Source organism: Pundamilia nyererei, unplaced genomic scaffold (genome assembly GCF_000239375.1).
Source record: "Pundamilia nyererei isolate P.nyererei 1_Seehausen unplaced genomic scaffold, PunNye1.0 scaffold00042, whole genome shotgun sequence".
Classification (NCBI taxonomy): domain Eukaryota; kingdom Metazoa; phylum Chordata; class Actinopteri; order Cichliformes; family Cichlidae; genus Pundamilia; species Pundamilia nyererei.
Window position 1 is genome coordinate 2,920,474 of NW_005187443.1, and position 22,144 is coordinate 2,942,617.

The following is a 22,144-nucleotide window of genomic DNA, read 5'->3' on the forward strand; positions in this document are numbered from 1 at the left end:
CCCATTTCTGTAATATACTTACATATCTATATTATTGCTAATATATATTTGTAATATATCTATATCATGGCTAAAGCACTTCTGGATGGCTGCAAACTGCATTTCGTTGCCTTGTACCTGTGACGTGTGCAATGACAGTAAAGTTGAATTCTATTCCATTAACCTCCCACCTTCAGATAGCTGCCCCTCCCTGAGCGTTGTGCTGCCAGAGGTTTCTTCCTGTTAAAAGGGAGTTGTTGTTTTTACTTACACTATGTCCACTCATCAAGTGCTTGCTCAAAGAGCGATGGTTTGATTGTTGGAGTTCTTCTCTATTATTGTAGGGACTCAAGCTTACAATATAAAGCGCCTTGAGGTGACTGAATTGACCTGAACTGAATTAACCTTCTATCTTGGCCAGAGCTGAGCAATATTGTCACACAATAAAACTGAAAAATATTTTCTACCTGGTTTCTAAGTTGTATTTCATGGTCAAGCTTTTGAACCAGCTGCGTAGAACCCTGCTTTAACACCACGTCACCTCATCAGCAATTTTGATGAGTTGGAACTGTTGATACAATCCAACTGTTGTAGCACAAATCTAGACTCATGAGACCAGGCAACAATCTTCTACTGCCCAACTTCTGGTGAACCCAGGCCAACTGTAGCTTCAGTTCTTAGCCGACTAGAATGGCACCTGGTGTGGTCTTAAGCAGCTGTAGACATTGTGCTCCAATGTTAAACATGTAGAGTTCAACAGAGATACTCTTCTTCATACCTTGGTTAGAAAGAGTGCTTACTGGTTTGAACTTTAGACGCATTGCAGCATCGATGTGCTGTCATGTGATTGGGTGATTAGGTCTCTGCATTATTGGGCAGTTAAACAGCTGCACTTGACAAACGTGGCCATTGAGTTTACATCTTCTAGAACAACTAGACTGAATTTACAATTCATAGTTGATACACAAAAACAAACAGCAGGGGGCGTTAGTAAGAAACAGGGTGATGTTTACATACATGAGCATAAATCCTCAGCCTGACATCTGTTTATGAAGTACATAGCTGCATGCAGCCACAAGAGACACGTGAAACCAAACATGAGAACGCACACACAGTGTACTACAAACACAAAAGCCATGAATTGGTTAGTCTAGCTGTTTGCTCATTAAATGTGTGTTGTCGTCACATAGCTGGGGGAGGTTAAATGAATTAACACTTCATCATCAGCCTGCTTTGCACCACAGACTGTCACAGAGACAGAGAGTGAAAAAGACACTAAGATGAAAAAAGTGAAAGGAGGGATTGAGGCAAAATGATGCAATTCAACTAAAAAGAAAGAGGCTTTGTTGGAAAACTGGGTAATCGGAAAAGAAAGCAAAAGAAAACCTTACCAAATGATTCTGTCTTGAAGAGTCTTTTCATCTTATGAAGAATAAGTTTTGCCTAAATAAGTAAATAAATAACTAGAATAGATTTTGAATTTCATTTTCTTTGACTCCTGAAATTAGACTATGTTCTACTACCTGTTTTAAAATGTGTTCTCTGGTAAACAGAGCCAAGATTCAATGTTTACTCTTTATCATATAAATCGTTAATATTATTAATAGTATTAAACGTTAAAGCTGCAAATATAATTTTCTTAAGTAATATCTTGGTAATTTTGAGACTTCCACATGAAGCAAAAACAAAAGCTAGAATCAAATAAAACTTTCACATAAAACAAATTCAGGGTCAGCACTCCTGCCTTTGTTTTTCCTCTGTGGAAGCTTCAGCCCAGTCAACCTAACATTTTACTTTAACAATTAGCAAAAACTCCTAAAGTTTTTAAAACCTTTGACTCATACTTTGAGTGTTCAAACATTAATCATTACAGCCTCCTATGAGAACAATTATCTGAGAGGAATTTTTTTTTTTTCCTGTGGATAATAGGTCTTGTCCAGCCGTCTCATTACATCACAACCACTCTCCTGGAGAGTGGAGAGGTATTCCAGTCCTACACATTTGTCCTTTGAACTGACAGGATTTGTGCGAGGCGCTCACTCGCTGCTCGGCACCGATCAAAATCTCCTCATCTGGTGAGCGCTCTGCTCGTCAGCAATTACCGTTGCTTTAGACGATGTACGGTGCGAGTGTGTGAGCGAGTGAGAGTGTGCACAAAGGGCTTAACTGCTTTAACATGCAGAAAAGATGTCAAGTCTGTGATTACACCAGCTGATAACAAGTGGTTTAGCCGTGTGTGAATGTGTGTGTCTGAATCGCTTGTACTTCATCCTCAGTCGGCTTCTATAAAACGCCGTGTGCACCTTCACAGCACGTCATTCTGCTGGACTCAAACGCCTCTCTTATGGTGAACCCACTCAGTTTCAGTACAAAGTCCTCTCAATCCACTGCAATATCTACACATGCTTTTCCACAAGCATTCTTTTTATTGATCAAGTATCTCCTCTCTCTTGTCATCCTCCTGCCTCTGTGTCTTTGGCCAATAACCAGGCCTGGCTATCTAGTCAGACAGTCATAGCGAGACGTCTTCATTTGTAAGGGCTATAATAATAAATTATCTTCTATCTGCCTTTCAGCTACTACAGTCTTTCCCCAACTGTGTTTCTCTACTTCTGAGCTCTATGGATCATCTTTAGCCTAATGCTGCCATTTTCTACCACAACCAGCCATCGTAACAGTCACAATTACTTCTCAGGCTACTATAATGGGTGGGTCAAGACAAAACGAATGGTGGTAGACAAAGAAAAGCAAACACATTGAATGTGACTGCATCTAAAATGTCAGGCTAAATTAAATGTTGGTGTTTCCATAAAGATAAATACTGAATGAAAGTACAACCTCAAGCAGTGATCACCTGATCTTGTACACCTACAAGATCAGATAATCTGCTCTATAATCATGTGAAACTATTGAATTAGGTGTAGGTTATCTTGCCTTAATGAGAAAGTATCCCATGAATTAGAGCTGAAGCCACACGCTTGTTGCTCGATTCGTATACTTGAAGTAATTAGAACAGACAGAATAGCGTAGCCACAGGCCAAATCAGCAAGGAGGTATACAATTCCAGGCAAGCATATAAATGAGTATGTTAATAAATAATATCCTAACGCTTAGTGTATGTAATCACAGAGATAATGGAAACAGTTAATTAAAAGATAAAGGTTAAAGTAATCAATAAAAGTGTGGCAATGTGCTGAAACAACAGCAGAGAGATCTTTTGCAGAGAATTCTACTCAGTAATGAGACAAATGTCTTTTAGACTTAGACAGCAGGGGGGCCCGCTGGTTAGTGAGAACATCTTGTAGCTGAAAGGCTGCATATTCAGTGCAAAACACAACATTTCCAGTCTTGTCAAGTGTCATCTCCGAGTGTTTCTACACAGCAGCTGGGCAATACTGTTAACATGTGTGGCATCAACCCTGTGGTCTGAGTGTTTGTCATCTCAGGTCTGACTTTAATGAATTCTGTGCTTTTCACCCTGGTTTTCATCATCGGTTTTCTGGACAGTGTCAAATGCTTCACTCTGAGTCATTAGTCACACACGGCGCACACACACACACACGGCAGATAAAAAGATGAGACACAGAGGAGGAGGAATAAATGCTGGAAGAACATGTTGCCCAGGAGCACATGTTGCTGTGCAGAACACACATTCATCCTTCTTTTAATCCTCCGCTAACTAAACATGCATCAACAGCGCCATCTAGTGAAACTTTACTGGCTTACATCCTATTATGTCACCATGAAAAACGTCCAAACAGCAGGCATATCAACTTATAACTGAAAATGGAAATTACTTAGAAATATATGGTAAAGAGAAACAGGCTGCATGTTGCTATAAAAGGAAACAAAACGACTAAAGACATCAAATTCCTAGAAGCATCGCCTCACAGCAACATTTACATTTTTAGACTTACAGAACTACCTGCTGCAGGATTTAAATCTATAACCCACAATCTGGCGAGGGTGTTAAAAGGAAGGAGGAGGTGTGAGAGCACGAGGACTGACCAAACGGGCGCATCACCTCTTATCGCACACACTTCAGCTAAAACTGTGCTACCAACTATATTTCCACATGAAAAAACAAACAAAACAAAAAACATTCTTTACAGTTCAACAGATTCAACCAAAGCTTCGCAAAAGCAGCTTTCCTGTTGGCCATTTGCACTACCATTATTGTACATCTCTCAAGCTATTCTATTCCTTTATTTATATTTTCCACTACTACCACTATTCTTTTTAGGTTTCCTTTTTATGTATTCCCTGGCGAGTGCTTCATCTTTTCTCATTTTTTCTTTATATGAAGGTGAAAGAGAAACAGAATTTTGATTCTCTCGAATGTCCTGTACAAGAAGCAAATTGACAAAAAAAATAAATAAATATTTGACCCTTGAATTTTGTGGGGGGGGCAGGGTTTCTTCTTGTTTTGTAGAACACAAACGAGTCGTCATCTTTAGTGCAAATATAAATTCTACACTATAACATGCAGAATTATAATAATACAAACACTTTCAAGAACGACAGAAAAAGCTCAAAAGACTGATCAACAGTAAATTCTTATAAAAAGATTCATAGCTGGCACTCAGTCTATTTGTTCTTCTCTCCTAAGATTATCTTCATATATATATCAGTGCCTTTAGTTTTTATTAGTTCCTTCATAATATTGTCACTGAAATGGATCCATCTGGAACTCTGCTAAGCAGATCTGAATTAGAATAGTATGAGCACTCATGTTGCTGTTTATCACGATTTCTTCACTGGAGACAGCAGATCAAAGAATGCTTTTAATATACAGGAATACAAACATTCACCCGTGGTCCACACACAGGTATTAAAGTCTATTCTTCACACCCTTCCGGCTTCTGAAATTCAATAGCTTCAAGCAGATGCTTGTTGTTGTCTGCATGTCTCCGGGTGTTAGATGCTCAGCACTGAATACCTGTGCATACTAATTGCATTTTACTTGCAGCAGAAATGACACCTCTGAGGTGGAGAGAACAGGCAGGGGAAAAAACAAACACAGGAGGTGCTAATGAAAGAAAGGAGAGGAGAAGGGACTAGGTGTTAATGTAACGCGTCATCTCTTCTGTGTCTTCACTCGTGGTGTAACAGTTAAATATAGTCTCAGAATGAGACAGGATGACACACTGCAAGAGCCAAGTTGAATGCACTTCTTAAGGGCACCTTTGTAGGTGGGGTGAGAACTTGGACATGGTGAAATATGAGTCAGAAGTAGGAGTAGAAAAGAATCCAGCACTGTACAGAAAATAAACTTTGGAGGAGTTCACAGATTCCCCACATCACCTGATACACATTAAAAATAAATAAACCCAATTTGAAAGCATCATCTGCCCCCAAAAAACCATTACAAATGTATTTTAAGGGTAATATCTTCAGATATTAATAATAGCCACAACTGTGTGGTGGGGTACGATTAGGGTGGCAAGCCAGTACACTTCTAGTGCCATTCCCAATCTTGATAAATGGGGATCTGCATCAGGAATGGCATCCGGTGTAATATTTTTGCCATAGAGAAGATTCATAGATGTAGTGAAGGAGGATGTGTAGGAACTTGGCGTGACAGGAGGGCGAGAGGATGAGATGGAGAGAGTTGATCCACTCGGGTGATCCCTAAAGGGACGAGCAAAAAGGAGAAGAAGCTCCTCTAATAATAGGGATTGTTAGCTATTATTAGTCCTAATCTTTACCCTAAATTTCAGTGGCACTTTTCTGAAAACACACTTCTTCCACAATGATATCATTAGTTAAAACAGACCGTGTTAACTGGGGAGTACAGCAAGAGCACAGCTACAATTTGAGAAAGTGTTACACATTTGGAGAATAAGTGTGAAAAAGTCTGACCAAAATAACTAACAAGTCTGTAAAAGAAAAGATAGCTAGACTCTTATAGTATTATAGTTAATGTGAAAGAATTAATGGGCCGTAGATGGAAAGAGTCAACATTATGAGTGGATTGGCAGATGGAGCCAGCTTAATGCACAGGTATACATATGCAATGACACAGACAGACACAAATACTCATGGCGGTGGTGGTGTTGGTCGGTAATGAGTGTGGGGTAAATGGCTAATGTGAATGTTTGTGACAGGCAGCCTGAGGCAGTGTGAGGAGCAGCTCTTCAGCGGGTACATGCCTTCACACCCCCCTAATCAACCCACCAGTAATGCTTAATGCTACTGAGGTTGTGTGCAGAGGCATATGCCTCCGGAGAGGGGTTTTCAACCAACACAAACATGCTCCTGTGCAGGCCTCCAAAATCTCAACTGCATGTTGTTCAACATGGATGACCCTTTCTGTTGACTGACAAGTACGCTGGTCAGACCCCCTTTTTTTTTTTTTTTTTTTTTTTTTAAATACTGCCCCCATCTGATAACAGACGCAGACACATGTGGTCTCTGCAGTTAGATGGGCCCACGGACACCACCACAGCTGAACCAGAATTTCCCCATAACACACAATTTTGATGCTGGAGAGCTAAAAATGCACAGGGGGGAAAACAGGCCAGAAGCGTGCGCTATATGTGCCAATATACTGTGGCGAGTGTCACAGAAGTGTGTGTGAGAATGCATCTGCCTTTAAGGAACATGGCAAGCGCAGAAACTACACAAAGTGCATTTGAAAGTGTAATGGGGAAAGACAGGGGGCTTGGGAAAGCTGTTCTTTGAGCCTCCAGCTGCGTTTTTGCAAGGTCGTTTCCAATGTAAGGTCAATGGAAAATACAAAGAAGAGAGGGAAGCCCACCCGCTAAGAATGGAGGAGCTTTTAAATCAGTTCTTTGAATGCACTAAAAAGTTGAAGCAATACAGCACAAGCAGGAAAATGTTTATCATCTTATTATTATCTCAGAACTAAGGTCTTCTAGGTTTTGTCTTATCGTTTTTGGTCAATTAAGGATGGGTTATAGTTTAAGCAGGATAGAAATCAAGCTGAGGAATAATAAATGTGTTAGCTGAGCAGAAATAAGGGAGAGTTAGAGGTGAGACTGAAAAGAAAGACAAGTGGGAAAGAGGAAAAGGTGGGAACCTCTAGGTGCAGGTTATCTACAGCAACTCTATCATCACCTAAAGGCTAAAAATAAATAAATAAATAAAATCCCTTTCCTTTTACTTAAATAGTTTGCACCTGTGAGGCTCAACCTTCTCAAACACGCTGGAAGCAATGACAGAGTCTCCTCAACACTTCTTTTCTGCTCTTTACAACCACAGACAGGCAACACTTTTAGTCCATCCCTCCTTGAACACAAACAGACAGCTTCACACACACTGACGCCTTGTATTGACTTGTCCTGACAGAAAAAGTAGAAAACAAGGCTTTGAGGGGAAGTGCTCAGTTTCTCATTGCAATGCAACATTATTAAATGTTTGGTGCCCGTATCAGCGTAAGCTAAGCCAGCGGCTTCATTCAGTATTCATTACAGCGGGCTGGCACGCTGAAAAGACACTGCAGGACAAATCAATTGGAGGGGAGAAAGAGAGTGAGGGAGACGGGGTTGTAGGAATTCCACAATGTTTAACTTTAGCAGAGCCAAGTGAAGCCACCAGGGAGAGAACTGCTAATTAATCATCAGCAATAGTTCATTGCTCATAATTATACATAGATGTCACTAACAAGAGAAACACTATCCAAGTTTAACACACTTGTTTAAGACACACACACACACACACACGAGGGTTTCCAGCCTTTGAGTCAAGCTTACTGCCTTTAGACATTATTTTCCATCTCACATCAAACTCCTCACACATCTGACTCACCAACGTCTCCGTTTGAAATCCTACACACACCACACTGCTAGTTTGACTCATTACCAGTCTAAATTATGAATATAGACAACATTTTGTTTCAACAAGCCTGCTTTGAGACAGTAAAATGCTGAAACATCACAGGTTCTGTATCCAATTGTCAAGTTTATTGTTGCCACGCTGTTAATACCAGGCCGCTTCTAAAAGGCGAGGGAGACGTGATTACCTACATTTAATTAAACACTAGGACATTAATGTGGAGTGTTAATATTCATAGTAGGAGACACTTAGTGATCATATATTCTTGTTACTGACATGACCTGCTGAAGTAAGTCATTGCTGGCCACAAAGCACTACAAGAACTGTATATTTCCATCATGACGTTTATGCTGCTCTCACATCATCAGAAACTCCAACCAATGCCAAACACAAATAGCATAGTAACACCTGTGACCACTGAGTTTTGCAATATACTGAACTAAGCTTTCATGTACAAACTATGACAATAAGACAAATGTTACTAACTGAACAACAAGAAGACAATCAGATTTTGAAGATCCAAATATCTGATTTATCTGCTTTTACAAACATGTTATTCAGAAGTGCAGAGCAAAAACATGGACACACAGATATCCCCTGCTTCACTAAAGCTTCAGTATTCGAAGTCAAAGCAGTAGAGGGTGCTGTTTACCACTACATCAGCGTAGTACTCTGCATCCATACTACTGCTAGAATTTACAATTTTAATGATAAATTGAGCCATTATTTCATCTTAAAGTCTTGGAACAATTAACTTAGCCTAAAAAATATAAATAAATAGATCTACAAAGCATCTCAACAAATTAACACTGCTCTTTTTAACTTTCTGGAACTTTAATCAATCACAAACACGTCTCCCTACATCTTTAAATTCATATAAGAGCATTACCAAGGTTAAGCCTTAACAAATTAAGTATATTTTTATCAAGATGTGTCTAGTGAAATTATGCAGGACGTGAAGATTTAAATAAATGTGCTCCTGGCATAGATCCAGAAAACATCACTCACCAGTATCTTGGACTTTTCGTGCTCTTCGAGGGATTTTCCTTTCTCTATGATGAGGGCAGAGGTCAGCTCATCCAGGCCAGTGATTGCTGCATTCTCGTTCTCCCTCTGGGCCAGTTTGGCCAACTCCTCCTTCACCATGGCCTGTTGACGTTCAAAGCTAAAGTAATTGAAACATGAGATCTATTAACCTTTGACACTTTATTTTGCAATGGAAAGCCCTCTGAAGTTTTTGTTCGCATAGCGGGTCAGCCACTGAGGTTTTACAGATATTGCTTTATGCAAAGCATTACAAATAAATGTGGAAAACGCCTACAGAAGTCACTTCCAGAATGTTACACATGGTTTTCCACTGTAATGTGATAGAAAAGTAAAATATACATAGAGTAAATTAACTGCATTGCATGTCCAGCTACTGTTGCAATGAGCATGAGTAAGAACTGCTGGACTTCAATATGCAAGTCTTCAGAGGCTCAGCACAGCATATAGGCACTCCAACAGCACAGAAACATGCCTGTTATACAGAGTAATGTAGCACAGGCAGTGTCAATAGGTCACTCGGCATGTGTATGTTTGCAAAACATTGCACACTGTGTGCACGTCATTTCAAATATCTGTCAACTACATGTATTCAACATGTATTCAGCTGCAGCTGTTCCTTAACAAACTATGACAGAAATACAACTCAATTTGTGACAATTTGATATCTGAAATCAAGAATGTGTCTCAAACAGGTTTACAGTCTATGGCATGTAAAATCCAAGTCCTTAGCCTTGTGAACATGGTAAGGAAAAAAAAAAAAAAAAGCTCCCGTCAGTAACTGCTAGAAGAAACTTCAGAAAAAGCACCAGAGGAGTGATCCCTCTACAGACAAACAACAGGTAGTGTGTGTACAAAACAGAGCAACTTACAGGACAAATTCTAAACATGAACACAAGGGAACAGTGACCTTGACATTGTGAGCACCTACTTTTTCCGCATTTCCTCTTGAATTTCTTTAGAAGATAGTCCTGATGGTTTTGCACCTAACACACAATTGGATAAGGATTACTGATGCATATAAAAATGACAGTATGAACCCGTTTGCAGGATTTGCAGCAGGGTTAGGGGTGTGTATAATAAGATCCCTTCAGACATGAATCATGGCAAAGCTATCTACTGCAATTATACTATATTTTGATGCTGTGCTCAAGAATCAGTGCATGGGAACATATTTGCTGCGGTTAAAATGGGAAGTTTGTGAGACAGGAAAGGCCTTTGACCAACGACATACTTGATGGTGGTGGTTTGTGACTGTCCGGCAAGGACTTTGGTGGCTTGTTGCTATCAGACCCCTGAGACTCCCTCATCCTGCGGAGCACATCTTCTGAGAGCTGGATGGGATTAATAAACACATGCAATGCAGTGTAAATGTATACCAGATTAAATCTTAAGAGGTTTAAAGTCCATCGCCTAGCCTATTCAAGTGTCCTATAACACAGAAAATACTTCTGTACACCTCACCAATCCAATGACAAGGTATTGAAACAAATGCTAGCTAGCTATTTGCCTGCATGGATAGAAAAGATTACATATTCTCATGCTGCAAAACTGCAAATATGTTGATGACAATCACCATGTTTCATGACATGTACTTCTGATTACAGAAGTCAACAACAGCAAAGGACTTAACGTGTTTGCTGTTGTTGACATAGCGTCTTAGCTATCAGCGGTTTGCTGTGGAAATAACAACAGCATCTCATGTGACCTAGTGCTGTGAAATTGTCCGCTGTGCTAGCATTTTATCAGTCATTATTATACTAATAAAATAATAACCTACTAATCTAAGAAAAAGGGCAACAGTAGCTGGACATGACAGGAAAAAGAAGTTCTGACCCGGGTTCATTTAAGGACACTGGACCTGTCAGGCTCGCAGCAGACAGACGGATACCACCACAAAATCCCACTACTGCCTCTGCCATTAGCCGATATACCGTAACAATAATAATAATAATAATAATAATTAAAACTGTGGTGTGAATTACCCCTAAAGCAACAACGTTGTACTCTATACCTTCACTCCTTCAATTACTGTGACCTTCTCGTCTTCGTCCAGTCCGAATGACACTTTCCTCGCCGTGCTCCCGTTTCCTCCCATTTTGACCAGTTTTCCGTTCCCACTCAATTAAATCACGCAATACAAGCCAAGTCGACTGTTATGTGAAGAAGACATAAATTGGAGAGCAGCTCGAGTCGCCGCCACAGCGACTGCTGGTCAAAATACTCCAATAAAGGTCATTTTAACGCTTCAGTATCCTGAAAGCTCATTGGCCAGATTTTACATTACAGATCCAATGGCTAACAGCAGCTTATCGTAAACGGACGAAGGGTTGATGGGAATTGTAGTTAAACACAAGACTGACGAATCTAAAATGCGACCTGTGCGGTATATTTAAGATCATACAGAGCGCATTTGCTCACACACACACACACACACACACACAATAGATAGTAGAAAAAAAACAATTGAAACAAAGAGTTCACTGTTTATTCTTCAGTTCATGGAATGCTTAACACCTTGATTTGACATGGCTGGAATATTGTACAATAAATGCACTTCAATAAAAACGCAATTTTAAACATCATTTCCAAAGGATTTCACCATCAAATGTTTTCAAGAGTGGAATTTTGCTGTGATGCAACTTGTGAACTCTTGTCCAACAAAAGGAAAAGAATATTTTAATCCATTACCCCACATAAAACAACAAATTTACATTTGAAGATAAAATATTTTAAATCAGGAAAAATGCAAATGAATCATATGATGAAAAACATCATTGCAACCCCCTATTTTTCTTTCTTTTTTTTTTTGCATATTGGTTACAACACTATGCTGATGAATACTGCTAGCTTAAATACAGCAATCACCTCATACCAAATATTGTATTTTCCTTGGCAACAGTATGCAATATACTTATCCTTGTCAATGTATTACAATGATCCAATGCCAGTGCCTGACCTTGTTTGTCAAAAGACAAAAGTTTAAACTATGTAATGAAACTGTATCAATACCCCCATTTGATACTATGAAAACAGTTGTTTTTGGTGTACGTTCACCACTTGTGGTAACATTTGTAACTCTGAATATAGGGGAAAAAAATCAAATCTGCAACAGCAACCTTTGGCAGCAAGCAAAACTGGAAAACCACTGGTATCAATCACAAGATTGACGTGGAATACACAAATAAGTTTGTGCAAATTTTGTCTTTTATCTCAAACACATAACTTGCCAACAAATGTTATTTCACTGGCAGCATTGATTAATCTGGAATTAAAGTAAAAAGCACACAAAAAAAAACCAACTAAAAATGAAAAGATGTCATCCACAAGATCTGGCTTCAATTGTTAGGAATTGTCCTTTGTGTCTGTGACATTGTGACCTTTAACACCAATGCGTTGCCTGTATTCAGCAGCTCCCTATTATAATGAAGTGACATACAACACAACAACACTGTTTTACTTGTCAACACATACCAAATGAATTAGCACAAGTCTTTGAAGTGCTTCCAATAAGCAATGTGACCAGTGCAAACTGATTAGCCTGATTGGTCACAAATCTTAAGTCAGATGAGATGCTGTTACTGAAAGTCTTCAGTGGGAATGTACAGATGTAAGGTTTCCATCACAAGAATGTTTGATCAGTTTTATAAACCTTTGTAATTAAAATAGGTTTAAAACATCATCGGTGAGAACTGAGATATTCATTGTTGCATTAGTGCTGGAATGACAGAAAATGTGGTGAGACGAGTCAATAAACTCCCAGAAATAAGAGCTTGCAGAGCAGAATCATTATCAAGCCTGTTGGGGCCACAATGAGGGGCAGCGCTCCCAGTTTGGAGCTGGAGCAGCAGCAGCAGCAGCAGCAGCAGCAATGCACTCTGGACAATGTTACAAAAGCAGTTGCTAAATTCACAGTCCTTCAGAAATAAGTTTTTTTTCTTTGTTTGTTTGTTTGTTTTAAGCGCCCACTCTTTCAGGCCTCCAAAAAAAGACCACTATCACCCTCCTTGGTGTCCAACTGTTTTGTTCTGCACCAACTTCACTGATCCCCATATTGCTGACAACACTACACATGCACAACAATTTTAGTCCAGCTGTACAACTCTTGACCCCTTCACACAATTACAGGTCTCCAGCGGTCAGCTTCAATGCTGTTAACGCTGCTGGACCCATAGGGTCCGGAGGCAACATCATCCAGGTATGCTCCAACCATGCGAGTACTGCTCGGACCAGAGCCATCAATCTGGGTAGAGGAATAGTACAGGCCCTGGTCATTCATCTCCTTACGACCAAGGTTTGCAGCGATGGTTGGAGGAAGGTGGACATCACTTTCATCTGGCTCATCTACCTGCGACTTGTAGGAGAATAGGATCTTGGGCTCTGAACTGCAGAGATGAGGGAAAAAGTAAGCTTTTATTTGTACAGACCGAAAACTGTCAACTCCTGCAGTGCTCATCAAATAAATCAAGCATCTAAACTGATGTAAGAGAAAACCACTTCGTGGTCATATCTATAGGCTACATTTCCTGAATCCTGTCTGACATAAGTCCTCAATACAAACATAATTACAAAGACTAAAACTAACACTGAAACAAACAAAATAAATAAAACAAACTAAAATATTACATTTTCAAACAAAAAAGCTAAACTGAAATTAGCAAATTCACCTGGAAACTAAACCAAAAGCAAAGCTGAATTTAAAAAACAAGGAAGTAGAAAAAATAAAAACTAATAAGAAAAAAAAACAAATGTATAATAAGTGCTGATTACACTCTTATTCTCTACATCTCATGTGACTACATACCCAAAGAAGCCTTTGAGGAATGTGACATAAATGAGCGGAGCGAAGGCAGAGAAGTACAGGAACGTTGTGACATCCACACAGCTGGTTCACAAGAGAAAGAGCAAACCATCTCAGTAAGCTTATTCAGCTCTCAGCTTCACAAAAAGCATAACCAACAGATTGCTGCCTGACTATTATGTTCAGATTCGCCCGTATAAACTCCACTGAACTTTGGTGGACCCAGCAAAACAGTGAGTCATCCCAGTGGGTGCAACTCAGCCAACAAAATTAAAATACTAAGAGGTTTTAAAACAGGCAGCCAGCTCCATATCAAGGGCATTTTCTAATAGGCTTACAAAGCATTAGAGCCACAGCTGCTCTGAATGCAGCTATTGTTTCTTCTTAGAAGCATAAAATTAAATATGAGGCTTATTTTACTTATTTTAATCACCAAAAAAAATCTAAATTGGCTTTAGCGCTATATAATGTATTTTTGATGTAATATAAGCAAATATGCTTCAGAATACTGACCATAGTCCCTCTATGACTTCAGCACACAACAGAGCACTGCCGAGGCCCTGAACGAGGTTCAGCAATGACAGGATGGCAGCATAGACGTAGAAACTCCTCTTAGCTGGAGAAAGGAAGTCAAACAGAGATCAATCAGGGCTTTGCAGGTAAATTTAATATGTTAAATACCAAGTTTGGCTTTAACGATATTTGAGTAAGAAAAGTGCCCCCCCTCTCTCTTTTAGTCTTTATAGTCTGTTAATTTTCACTTGATGAAAAAACAAAAAACAAAACCAGTGGGACATGCGAAAGTTTGACTATAATTAAGATACTTTTACTGCCCTTTATGTCAGGAAACTTGAGCCATCAAAATGATCTATGCTCTCTCGTTGCCGCCCCCTACTGGCCTCTACTGTGGATAATGACTCACTATAAATAAGACCCTTTATGGAACTTTGCTGATAAATCCCCCAACTACTCTAACTATATAGCAAAGGTCAACAACAATGGCTCTTCTGATCAACTGTGTGAGGATGTGAAAATGAAGACAATGACACAAACGCAGCAGGGGAAATACAACTGCGTGAGGTAAGTATAGATGTGGTTTTAAAAAGTTAACTCTAAAAGACAAGACACGACTTTATGTGGCCAATTAGGTCAAAAATACTTCTGCTATTGAAAAACTGTAACATTTTTTTTTTTATCATATCAAAAGTTAGGAGCAATTCTACTTCTCCAATCTTAACTTTGTTGTTTAATGCAATTTAACTTTTAACTCACATGGCAGAGATATCCTTTCTCTTATTGGAGTTTTTGGTAAGATCACAATCAAAGAGTACACCTATTTAAAAAAAGACAAATATGAGATAACAGGCTGATCATTTATGGTAAAGGATCTTTTTGCTCATGCTGCCATTATAATGGAGTTACTGACCAGAAAGAAAAAGCAGGAGCTCGCCAGCCAGAAGTGCCGGCCCCCGTGACCATAGATGTTGAAGTCCTCCGCTGACAGATGACTGTCAGGATACAGTATCTCTAGCGTGCCCTGAGACAATGTATTATTCAGTTCATCTGCATGCAGAATTTCCTGCCACAATATGTCATGATGGTAATCATTTGAAACTATATTTAACCTCCCATCTGCCATTACCTGTGTGACTGAGTACGCCAGAGCCAACACAGCAGTAATAGCCAGCACACGCTTTATGCTGGATTTGCTCTCCAGGTGGCCTAATGAACAGAGGAGGAATCATGCTTAACAGGAAAACAGCTGCATTAAATTAATTGCACTTAGCACTGAAAATAAAATTAAAAAAAACAAACAAAAAAAACATATTAAACATATTTGTCATGTAAAAAGCTAGAAACATTACACATCTAAAAATAAAATGTATGGTAAATGAGAACTGAAACCAACATGACAAACTCACCAAAAGCCAGTCCCAAGATGATGACGCTGAGCTCAATAGCCAGCAAGAAAAAACGAGTGATTTCCCAGAGCACCTAAAGAGAAAAGAAATCTTTAGGAGGAATTCCTGTTGTTAAGGAGATCAGCTGTGTATTAACACGTGTTAAGTCGAAGTGCATAACTTTAAAGGTCAGCAGACACACCATTATGTTATATATTCATTCATTCTTTTTTGGTAAATTTAATAGTTTAGCCCTGATAATGTGCAATGGAAATAACAGGTCCATCTCTCGAAGCTCCATAGTGATCTGCCTGGTATGTGTGGAATGAAGCTACGCCTTTTCTTTTAAACATGAAAGGTCAAAAACTTTTTTGGACACTTAATAAAAATATATCTCTTGCAGGATATTGTCCCTGTCATTTCAGTACAAGTCAAATATTTATACTGACAGAAACCCAGACTGTTTTGTACACAAGAGACTTAGAAAAGGCATACATTTCAGTCTCTTATAAGCCTATAATTAAAAGACGTTTTAACAAATTCCAGGTATGCTCCCATTTGTACATTGCAGTACCATTAGGAATGGGAAGACACATTAAATTGAAACTGTAGATAATAACTTGAAATTCAGCTCTGTTTTACACCTTTTTCTGAAAACAAACTGACACCGTAACAGACTCGATCGTTTTGGGCGTGGCGTGGCTACGACCAAACGGGTGTCATTTCTATCACAGATTATAATTTTACTTTAAATTACAACTTGTAGCCATAAACCTGTAAAGTTTTACTTGTGGATCATGCGCTTGCTTACTTTGTCTACAATGGTGGCAGCACTGGATGCACTGACAGTCATGGACACTATAGCCCGGGTAATTCCAACTGCTGCAACAACAAAAACCTAAGAACCACAGCACACAACACGTTAGACTACATGATATAGTCTGTCAACATAACATGGTCATAATAAAATCATATACTGGTGGAAAATTAGGCCAAAGTACAGCCGATAACAATCCTGTACTAAACAACACTATTGACAACAGTTCCTTTATTGCTTTGCCAGGCTGAAGTAAGGTGCATTAATATACGGTTTGACAAATAGATCAATCTTTTACATCTTAAATGCTTTGGTATACCAGTTCAAAGAGGAAAAAGCACATCCACTGATTGTACAGTTTGTGTCCTACCAGAAAGTAAAAAGTGACGAAGATGGGGCTAGAGGTGAGGCGGATCTTTGCCCTGGCTGAGGGCAGCTTCCACATCAGGAATACAAAGAAGGCCACATTAGGCACGAGCAATAAAATGTCCCAGAACCGCACCCTGAAGCAGACAGGTGAATGTGAAGGGTAAATGAAGGGATTAAGTCCTTCAGCAAAGAGTGCGTATCTATAAACATTTTTGATAATCTGGTAAATTTCTACTTTGAACAGTCTCTGTTTTGCACTTATAGTAACAGTAGTTTCAACAGTAATTTTGCACAATCAACTGATTACCTGGATTCTCCAATGTCCTCATACAGAACTTGTAGGCATTTGTGAGGCTTGGTGATGTTGTTTTGGGTATCAGGTTGCCAGGTCGAGAATGCTGTTGTGTTTCCCAGTGGCGTAGGTGAAACACTGCCATTGTCCTGAGAAAAACTAACCACAGTAGTCACTGTGGCTAGCATGGTGTCAGAGCCTGAGGGAAGACATATCTGATTAAGTCAAATAATATTTTAAACACGGTTAGTCATTTTGAAATATGTAAGAACTTTACTGTAGGGGTGCTGAAGGTACTGAAGGGGTCTGCTTTAGCTACATACAAGATTGCTGTATCCTCCTTTAAAGAATTTACAGTTGGTCTTCTAGATAAAGCTATATACACGGGAACACTTATTTAAGAAGTAGTGCAGTCGATGCATCAAGAAATCACAGCTCATGTACTTGAACGTTACATAATGAGAAACTCGACATGCAGCGTTCAGTGCCAAACAGTAACACTAATCTCGTTAACATTTACTTGACGCCTACTCAACAACTGGACAAGAGACAAGTTACAGTAGCCTTCCAAACTTGTCCACAGCTTACAAAAATACCAGGGGCTAAGACTAACATCGTACATTTTCTTTTGCTAGAGTCAGCTAAAGTTGAAAATGGGCAGGAATCATGTCGCAGCAGGACTTCTGCGTATTATTTATCGGAATACTTTCAGTTAGGGAAGGGGAATTTCAGACATTAGCTAAGCCGCTAAGCTCGTTAGCTCCCGTCGGAATTTGTGTTGTTTATTAAACGAAACTACTCGCTCATTCCTCAGAAACAAATTCGTCAATGACGATAGTACTCATGGTACATGCGGCTTGTTTATGTAACATAAAGTACCAGAGATTAAAAGCCGATGGACTAGCGTTAGCAACAAAACAAACTGGTGGCAGTGTACTGACGCCGACACAGCGTGGAGCATGAAATAGTAAATATTAGCATCTTACCTTTTCAGAAGACTCGGAATTAAGGATATAACTGCTGTAAAATATATTATTCAATAATGTAATTCAAGCACATGTGTTGTCATACACATAGTAATCGACCGACACACTGGTCTCCAACAGGGGACATAGCTATGCCAGATACTTTCGTTAACAAATTTCCCGTCGGGTCAGCTGACACTCTCACCCACCAAACAGAATGAGCAAGTCTCGCGAGATGTCATACTTATTAATGAAATGGATGTGGTAGTAGGGAGGTTTTGTTTACGTAATACTTAAGCAAGTAAAACACAAAGCACAAAAGACTGATCTCTCACAAATGTGTAAAATAGCGTGTATGGTTGTGAAGACTAATTGTATAATGATAATATATTATGAAACAGAGGCCCTGGGGATTTTGTTAGGAGTTTATTTATCAGTTAAAGTAGAAAAACATCTTTAAAAGTACATCTTTATTTTAAAGTGTTCTTCCTTGTTTACATTATATTAGGAGTGCATTATGCTGGAGTAATAAAAAATATATTTATCCACATTCCCCTCTGAACTCTGCATGTCTGCGCTAGTCTTTCAGTCATTCGGCAAGTATTTCACTCATATTAACAACTTTATGTTGATGCCAAATTGAGAAGCATCCCTCCGTCATTATGTAAAGCCTCTAGTACAAGGCAAAACTGTTTTATTGTACAAGTCTTAACTTAAATTATTTACTATTTTTTTCTATGCACAGTTTGTTAAATTGTGGTTACAATTATGAATAAATTGTGACACGGCCTTTTGGGTGACCTGACATCATCCTGTAGGCCAGGTGCACTGGTTCAGTTAAGTTAGCTTTAAATGTATAAATGTGAGTCTTTCCACTGGTAGGGCTAACATTGTAGAAGCTCAGCCTGTGGGTCTTGAAGCTCAGCTTGATCTCAAGTCTGCGTGACACTGTGGTCCTCTTCAAAGGCACACTGTGACTTTGCTCGAAGGCAGTCAGAAGGTTGTTGAACCACATCAGACACCAAGAGCTTCGACTGCTTTCCAGAGCAGATGGCACCCCGCTGCGTTCTAGTTTCCCACTGTAGCACACGCCAATGATCCAAGGTGACCCCTCCAGCTCCACCTCCCAGCAATGATCACCTTCAGAGAAGCTTTGGTTGCTGAGGACCTGGAAGAAGCTGGCGAACCTCTTAGGAGAGGACGGGTAGTTTTGTTTGGCAGCACTAAATGTGGCCGTTTTCAAGTCCTCTGAGAGAACAAGGTTAGGGTGGACTGTTTCTGGATCAAAGGTGATCTCAGAAGGGTTGAGGGTGTTTCGAAGAGAGCGCTGAATCTCTCCGAGTCTTTCCCTCAGCTCAGCATTCATGTCTTCCACCTTGGGACAAGCCTGTGCAAGGTTGACTTTTACCTTAACAAGCTCTTCCTCTTCTCCCACTTGTTTTGAAATCAAATCTGCAATTTGTGGTTGCAAACGTTGGAGCTCTTCACTAAATGTTGCCCCATCGTCTTCTTTCAAAAGGGATTCAGCTGTTTGCAAAGCCTGCCTCAGCTGCTCGGTCAGCTCAGAGGCCTGACTGACCCGAGAGCATATGATGGCCTCAGGTAGACCTAACTGTTCTTCAATCATCTGTGTCACTCCCTCGATGTAGTTCTGCGACAGCTCCTTTATCTTCTCTAACAGGCCGGATGCTTTCTCTCTCAGCCGACCACTAGCAGTGGTCACCTCTAACTCCAACTCCTTTTCTTTCTTAAGGATACCCTCTGCCATCTCTAACTTGACGTTCAGCTCAGTCACTTGCGACGCCAGTTTAAACTTTGGTTCATCCAGTTCCATTTTGCCTCTGCCACCACCTTTTTCCTGATCCATTGAAAAGGGATGCTCTGTGGATCCAGACCCAATTCGAAACCCATCCTTTGCTTTGCATTCTTCGCTCTCCTCTTGGAGCTCTCCAGCTTTTTCTTGCACTTGGTGATATTTGGCTTCAGATTCCTCTGTCATAGAGCTATGATCGCTCGCGACTGTTACATAGCTGCCATCAGCAGGGTTTCCAGGGGGGACGACTTTCCCAGCAGTGGCTTTGTAGGTTTCTACAATACTACGCATTTTGAAGTTCTTCACGAGGGCATCGGATCCCTGGTACTCAGAATGACACTCGGGGCAGTTGTGACGGTCAAGGCCTTCTGCCATGGTCTCAAGACAGGCAAAGCAGTAGAAATGACCGCAAGGAAGAGAAACTGGCTCAGAGAATAGTTGCAGGCAAATGGGACATGTAAGCTCCAAAGCCAAAGCCTCTTCATTCTCACTCTCAGACATGATGACAGGTGCTGAAAAAAAAGACAACCTGGGGTAAACATTTGCAATGGTAAGTAATTCACAATACACAATTAATGTAATTGTTTGCTAAGGTTTGCACTGATTATCAAAAAGGGCTTCCATTCTACACTAATTATTATGAATGAATGCATATATGACTACATGTATGAATCACAGATCAATTTTCAATACTTTTTACTATGTAAAAGTATTGATTTTACATATGCAAGTTAAAACAACAATGGGAAAGAAAAATACATTATTATAAGAGATTCTGGAGTAGCACTGCATATCTCTGAAGGCACCATTAATGATGATTGGCATTACAGATGATTCGGAACAATATATGCTGCCAGAAAGAAGGCGTGCTGATGTCAGCAAGACATTGCCATGACACTTTGTGCGTGTATTACAGCAGTATGTTACTAAACTGGTTTGGCAGCGGTCCAGACCTAATGCAAACACAGTAGAAAGAAAGAAAAAAATGCTGACAGCGATTAAACACCAAGCTCTTTAGCTTCTGTCTTCTTAATGACCAAAGTGCAAACCAACCATCCATCCCATCCATCCATTCACTTCCGCTTATCCTTTTCAGGGTCGCGGGGGGCGCTGGAGCCTATCCCAGCTGTCATAGGGCGAAAGGCAGGGTACACCCTGGACAAACCAACCAAGTTTTACATTTGTTTGTTTTGTTTGAGCATTGAAATGAAGTGTATTTAACCTGGCAGAGGAGAAAAACAACTATTACAACAAAACACAGGGGAAAGGACACCAGTGAGGACTTGCTGATGTGGGTAGACGTAATTTACAGAACTTTGGCCATGACCTCGACAGTATTGATAGATTTACAGTTAGAATCACTATCAGAAAAATATATGTGCAACCGTAACATTGATTTGCAGCTCTGTCACTTCTATCCCGGCTACGTTTTTGTCATTATCTAATAACAAATATTTATTTTCTCGGCTTCCAAAAGGTTTAATCTGGTTTAATTTTCATGGTCTGGGGGTTGGATGCATAATGTATTTGAGCGATATCGACTTCTTTTCTAGATAGGGTTGATAAGCTGAAAACAGCAAACACATTATGGAAACAGACGGACAAACCACGGTTTTTTGTTTGTTTTTTTTAGTTTTCGAAATGCAATAAATACAATAAAAATGATAATTAGATATTTTCCCATAACTGGTAACGTCTACATTGTTCACCGTGTCTCACATATTTTCTTGCAGTAGTAAAATCCGGAAGTTACACCAGTGACTAAGCACAACAACTGAAGAGTTGTAGTGCATTGAAAACAAAATAAGACCATATGTCAGCATCGTCACAGGATGCCTTTCACATGATACCTGCTGTAAATGAAAACTTGCAGTCATGGCCATAAAAAGGGGAAACGGAAAGATCTACGAGTAACTGGTAAGAAGACTGTTAACCTGTTGGTTAAGTTTCGCTTTCCTGAGAACAGGACGCACACAAGCGGAATCCAAAGGTCACTTTCCTTCACATGTACGATGAACGTTTTCCTGCTAGGGTGGGAACAAAAGATGAGCTCACTTTATTCGGCTTTGTTTTCTTATTAAATCGCACATTGCACGATTGCTCTTCAAAAGCCTCTCAAGCCCCAAATTTCTGGGGCATCGTGTAAAGCGTAAGCACTTATTTAGAAACATTTAATTATTATTATTTTAAAACATACCATCCAGCTTTAAAGACTTACCTGAAGGAACCGTAATTTTTTGTGTTGCTTCTTCCGTGTCAGGTGCGTCAACAAAACGCCCTGCGCAGAGGTCCGCTGTAACCCTGGTAGCCTTCAGCAAACACTGACGCCGTCACCTACCCACGTGGAGCTAATAAAACTGCAGCTA

At 39.8% G+C, this 22,144-nt stretch overlaps 3 protein-coding genes across 4 annotated transcripts in view; all 3 read right to left on the reverse strand.

Moving 5' to 3' along the window:
* chchd6b (coiled-coil-helix-coiled-coil-helix domain containing 6b) overlaps nt 1-11,105 on the reverse strand; it is a 38,687-nt gene extending 27,582 nt beyond the window's left edge. Inside the window, exons 1-4 of one of the 2 annotated variants that reach the window (XM_005731320.2) lie at nt 10,835-11,105; nt 10,055-10,154; nt 9,752-9,806; nt 8,785-8,941 (exon numbers count right to left, since the gene is read on the reverse strand). In XM_005731320.2, the coding sequence (XP_005731377.1) occupies nt 8,785-8,941; nt 9,752-9,806; nt 10,055-10,154; nt 10,835-10,918 (396 nt within the window). In that variant the 5' untranslated portion in view covers nt 10,919-11,105. The remainder of the gene's footprint in view (nt 1-8,784; nt 8,942-9,751; nt 9,807-10,054; nt 10,155-10,834) is intronic. The other variant, XM_005731321.2, reaches the window with a different exon arrangement.
* A 420-nt stretch (nt 11,106-11,525) lies between these two features.
* On the reverse strand, nt 11,526-18,165 carry tpra1 (transmembrane protein, adipocyte asscociated 1). The gene is made up of 11 exons (XM_005731322.2): nt 17,987-18,165; nt 17,016-17,199; nt 16,710-16,842; nt 16,334-16,420; nt 15,544-15,616; nt 15,264-15,343; nt 15,048-15,158; nt 14,894-14,954; nt 14,135-14,237; nt 13,625-13,705; nt 11,526-13,205 (listed from the first exon to the last, which is right to left on the reverse strand). Exons 2-11 carry the CDS (start codon nt 17,186-17,188, stop codon nt 12,935-12,937), a joined length of 1,173 nt encoding a protein of 390 aa, XP_005731379.1. The 5' UTR covers nt 17,189-17,199; nt 17,987-18,165; the 3' UTR covers nt 11,526-12,934.
* Nucleotides 18,166-18,530: 365 nt separating this feature from the next.
* Nucleotides 18,531-22,118, reverse strand: trim107 (tripartite motif containing 107). The gene is made up of 2 exons (XM_005731323.1): nt 21,997-22,118; nt 18,531-20,290 (listed from the first exon to the last, which is right to left on the reverse strand). Exon 2 carries the CDS (start codon nt 20,277-20,279, stop codon nt 18,732-18,734), a length of 1,548 nt encoding a protein of 515 aa, XP_005731380.1. The 5' UTR covers nt 20,280-20,290; nt 21,997-22,118; the 3' UTR covers nt 18,531-18,731.
* Between the last annotated feature and the right edge of the window lie 26 nt (nt 22,119-22,144).

Excerpts from the sequence above, each read along its gene's own strand:
- tpra1 (XM_005731322.2), bottom strand. The coding sequence starts at position 17,188 with ATGCTAGCCACAGTGACTACTGTGGTTAGTTTTTCTCAGGACAATGGC. Across the intron at positions 16,843-17,015 it reads GAGGACATTGGAGAATCCAG|GGTGCGGTTCTGGGACATTT; the intron begins GTAATCAGTTGA and ends TGTCTGCTTCAG. Across the intron at positions 13,206-13,624 it reads TTCCTCAAAGGCTTCTTTGG|TTCAGAGCCCAAGATCCTAT; the intron begins GTATGTAGTCAC and ends TCATCTCTGCAG.
- trim107 (XM_005731323.1), bottom strand. The coding sequence starts at position 20,279 with ATGTCTGAGAGTGAGAATGAAGAGGCTTTGGCTTTGGAGCTTACATGT.